General features: G+C 30.5%; 1 protein-coding gene across 1 annotated transcript; it reads right to left on the minus strand.

Annotated features, from left to right (window-relative positions):
* Nucleotides 1–4,003: 4,003 nt before the first annotated feature.
* Nucleotides 4,004–4,594, minus strand: LOC149542299 (uncharacterized). The gene has a single exon (XM_089795713.1). The coding sequence runs from the start codon at nucleotides 4,592–4,594 to the stop codon at nucleotides 4,004–4,006; it is 591 nt and encodes a 196-aa protein (XP_089651839.1).
* Nucleotides 4,595–5,098: the final 504 nt, after the last annotated feature.

Below are 5,098 nucleotides of genomic sequence, written 5' to 3' on the forward strand. Positions count from 1 at the left end.
GCATTAGTAAATCTACCATCCACTATGGAATTATACACCCTATTATAGTATTATCTATAGAAAAGTTAAAAATATGCATCTTTAAGAACTTTTGATTTCGAGATAAGGGAAAGGAGCATGATATTCATGATCAAAATGGTAAAACATTTCCTTACCTTTTCTTATTTCAAATCATAAACAAGATTCTAACATGTATACTATGTGTCTACATCATGTCTTCATGCATTAATATGTTTGCTTCATGTCTTCTCTATGTCATCCTAAATTCATGTGTCTACCTCGTGTTTGCATTGTGTGTATTAATGTGTCTACTTTGTGTCTTCATTCATAGACCATCATATACTAACATGTGTACTTTGCATGTATTTTAACACATATGTAGGGAAAAGAATGAATTGTAGTTACAAATTGCTTGAGGACAAAAAACTTGAGAGGGGTGGACTATCATAGCCCCCACTTAGAACCCTAATTATAGTGTTCTGCACCTATGAGAGATACATAAATGATATAAAATAATCTCATTTAAATACATTACTATTAACTATTGATATAATGATAAATAAATATAATATATTCATTAAGTATGATATAAGGTTATATATATATATATATATATATATATATATATATATATCAACATATTGATATAATAATGATATTATATTACTATAAACATAAACACAATATAAAATAGTAATACATCAAATACTAAGATTGAAATATATAATTATTAAACGATAAAGAATAAATAATATTTAAGATAATTAATAATAAAATAAAGAAAAAAAAATGAAAATCTTAATAGTAATATATATTAATCATATAAATAATAATTATAGTAAGAACATTAGAAGATTCTCATTCCCATTCTCATTCTATATACAAAATTATGATAGAAGCAAGTTTCTAAGTTCATTACTTTAGAGATTTTTTAATTTTATTTTTTTAAACATAAATTTTAAAATTTATTATATTGTATTTCAATAAGATTCTAAATTAATATAAATATCCATTCACCTTATAAGCTCATGTATTTTACTTTTAGAGATTTTTAATTTTATATTTTTAAAAATAAATTTTAGAATTTATTATATTGTATTATAATAAGATTCTAAATTAATATACATATCCATTTACCAAAATAGAAACATAACTAAACACAAAAAAAAACAAGAAACATCTATAATATAAAATGATATATATTTATCCCTATATATTATACATATTATGAAATCACATTTATACATAATATTAATATTAAATATAATACTAAGTTACCATAACAAATATCGATAGTTTAGTAATAAATTTTCTCTAAAAAATTAGCCTGTCAATCCATATGGTCATACAATTTTTTAACCTGTCATATATGGTTCAAAAGTGCAAAAATGGAGCTATCAAATTCCAGGCCTAATCTTGTTTTCTCTTTGTAAAAATGATAATATCTAATGAAATTGCAATAATTATGTTTTCTCTTTTTGGGTTTGGATTTTACAATTGAATCTAGAGGGGCATGCTTTCCAACATTACTAACTTTTTGTCATTTTTTGTTTAACTTTATTATTCATAGTTTTGCACCTACCAATATAATATTTTAGAGTAAGCATTTGTGGTAATATCTCATTCTCTAATTGTGTGTGTGTGCGTGCGCGAGCGTGCACGCGCACACACACACACACATACATATCATAAGAATACATCTTTCCTTTGGTTAACATGAAGTGTATTTACTTTGGTTGTTGAGAAGATGTGTTCCCTAGTTTTATACATTGGTCCTAATGGACTTCTTTCTTTATTTATTTTCTTTCTTTATTGAGATTTTCTACAATCTCGAAGATTGTTAGTTGGTGGCGAAAAATCATTTTTTAATGGTCATTTTATTGTTGTATTGCTTTGATTGCTGTGCTTTACTTGATTTAAAATTTCACTTGGTGTTGCAATTTGTTTTAGCTTCCTATTGATAGAGTCTTGATAAATGACCATGAATATGACACAAATTGCACTTCAAGTGTGTTTATACATGGTAAAAATTATGAGCAAAAATAGGATTATATGACACTAGAATAAAGGTCCTTTCTAGATCGACTTCTATAATTATAAAAATATTGAACATTTGAATATCTTTTGTTTGATGGAATCACAAATTGTTGAAGGTTCCAAATATGTTTTCTATGATTTTGATGCTAATGTAGGGGGAGAAAGGGAAATCTTACTCAGATAGGAAATCATGAGGATCTTTCTTCTCGTGGATAAAAAATTAAGTTCGGGCACTAAGGTCTCAAAAATCAAGCTACATGTTTGTAATATAAATGTCTATTAGTTTAATTTTATAGGATGTAAGATAAATAAAAATCCAGTTTTATACATATTTATTTCTATCTTATGATTTTAAGTTGTTATTCTTTGTATTGCATTTTCTAGGTTCTTGGCAATCAAAATAAACGTATAAATTTTTTAAGTTAAAGATATAAAATAATAATTAAGAGACAAATATTATAATGCACAAGAATTTGTACCTCTTTTAAACATTGTAAAATTCTTATATTTTTTCTTTCTTGAAGTTTTTGTTTGTGAAAGCCTTCCTTCATTAGCAATTTTTAAAAGATGAATGGCTCACAAAGAATCCACCAAGGATTGAGACTTGCTCAGAGCAAGGTTCCAACATCATAACAGATGAGGTCGGGATCATGCGCTGGGAAAATTTCTTAGTGAGGATGCCCCTAAGTTCGTGGCTCTAAGATAAAGAGGGCACTAGTGAGCCTATATCAGGTTCCTAAAATGTTTCTATGTTGGCTTTTGTTGGTTGGTAGCTTGCAAGCCTCTTGCCTTTGTCTGAGAGGTTTGAACTCTCCATAAAAAAAATCATGTAAAAATATTTTCCAAATAAATTGATTGAAATCTTTAAATACTTTTCTTTAAAAATAATAATAAAATATGAAAAAAAAAAACGTTCAAGAATATACTATGTTGCCAAAAATGAAGTACATATATATAGAAAAGTCTCATGTTGAATTTTTATTTTATAGAATATAAAAGTAAAAGTAAAAATAGTAAATATAATTTTTATTCGCGTAAAATAGAATTAAACATTAAATAACTTTCCACTTATGAAAAATTAATTGATCATAAAAATGAAATAATACTGGCCATGAAATGATTTTAGTAGATGTCAAATACATAGTAACAAAGCTCACAATGCATTCGAAATAACTATTCAGCTATGAAATTAGTTTTACTTTTCAATAACTTTTATAGCTTTTGTAAAAGCATGGGTGATTATTTTTGTAATTGCATGACCATGGCTTATAAAAGATACCTACAAATTCAAACTCTTTCTTTTGGCTATTCTTAAACATTACAGACTATAAGAAAAATTAGCCTTAGAAAAAACAAGTGAATATTGACTATCTTGTTGAGTTTATGAAGCTTGTTGTGACCAGAGAATATTGTAACTGGCATGCAATGTTAATATTCTAACAAGAATCAGTAATAGCAGAAACACTTGGTCTTCCCCATATTTTATATATTGAAGACTGCCTACATATATATTGGTGAAGATTATCAATCTCATAGATGTTGCATTCTACCGAGAGAGATTAATAAAACAGAGTATACGATCTTAAGAATGGACATAGCCTTTACAAGTGAACCAATATTATTTTATTGTCACAAGTGAACCACTATACCATATATTTATTGTCTTCGATTTCTGCTTTCTTTTTGAATGTCCTTCTAACTTTTATTTTTCTTTTTAATTTAAAATCAAGATAAAAGAAATCAATATTTTTTAACAAAGAATGAAACCTTAATATATGATATTTAAACAGTACGCTTCCAACATACTACTAAATATTAGTTTTGCTGACTTAAAACGGCTGAATATATACCGAACCCGCAGCATAGCTAGACCTCATGAGGCACTAAATAAAGAGATGATTTTAAGATGCAAAATTGCAATTGAAAACAGTAAAATTCCACACCAATAAAAATCCTCGGTTGATTTTCACAACAGAGGAATTATCTGTCTTAGAGCGAGTGCCCGTTTGACAGTTTCAACGGGGAAGTTCAACTGAGTTTGAGCGCCTCTCATTTTAAGAGCCGCTTTGTCGTACGCCATCGCCGCCTCCTCGGCCGTCACAAACGTCCCCAGCCACACACGTGCGCCCTGTCTCGTCGAATCTCGAATTTCCGCAGCATATTTCCCCCACGGCCGCCTCCGTACACCTCTGTACCGCCTCTCAGCTGGCGGCGCCGCCACAGAACCTCCGAGGCGTCTTCTTTTTTTGATCTCCTGATGCGCACTATTTCCCTCCTCCTCGGACTGCTGGTTCTTGACTTTGACGAGGTCAAGATCTTCACAGTTGACGGACAACCATCTCTTGAGGCTCACCAGCCTCTCTAAAACATCGTTCATGTCCGACTCGTTCAGCGTCCTGCCGAAAGTGGTTTTGCAATGATTGATCGTTGTTGACGGTGAAGGATAAATGATACAATCGCTGGTTTGGAGATGGGAATGTGGGAAAGCGGTTTCCTGTGCAGCGAGAGTGGCCCACACGCTCTCCAGAAGCATCGATGATGATCCCAATCTTTCCATTATCTCCTGCTGATGAGAAATGTGATCGTTTTGAAGGAAATGGAGAAGCTAATGGCGGTATTAATAGTCGAGTTGAAATGTTTCTAGCTCAACAGCTGGAAAGATATTCAACCTTACTTGATGTACTAGTAAAAAGATCAAAATACTATTAAACAATTTACTGCCACCACGTTATAAATAAAATAATAATAAGAATTCCTAAGCCTGGTTTTAGAAGAGATATTGTGGCTTTCTTCATCTCCTCTGCACGCCATCCTTAATATCGTGTGAAGGGAATGTTCACCTTAATTCCTAAGATTAACATTTAACAAGTCATCGCTGCCGTTTATCCACGTTACGCTCCCTTTATCATCACAATCACTTGCAATCAAACAGAAAATCTCGTGGCCCACTTCGCTTCATTAAAAAGACGCATACATAGTCGTGCTTATAACCATCAAATTATTAGCCCAGATTCAATTTAGCCGCATAACGACAAAGAGTTCAATATATTAAATTAAGAGG

This window comes from Cupressus sempervirens, chromosome 8 (assembly GCF_028749045.1).
Source record: "Cupressus sempervirens isolate cs-2001-9-10 chromosome 8, ASM2874904v1, whole genome shotgun sequence".
Classification (NCBI taxonomy): domain Eukaryota; kingdom Viridiplantae; phylum Streptophyta; class Pinopsida; order Cupressales; family Cupressaceae; genus Cupressus; species Cupressus sempervirens.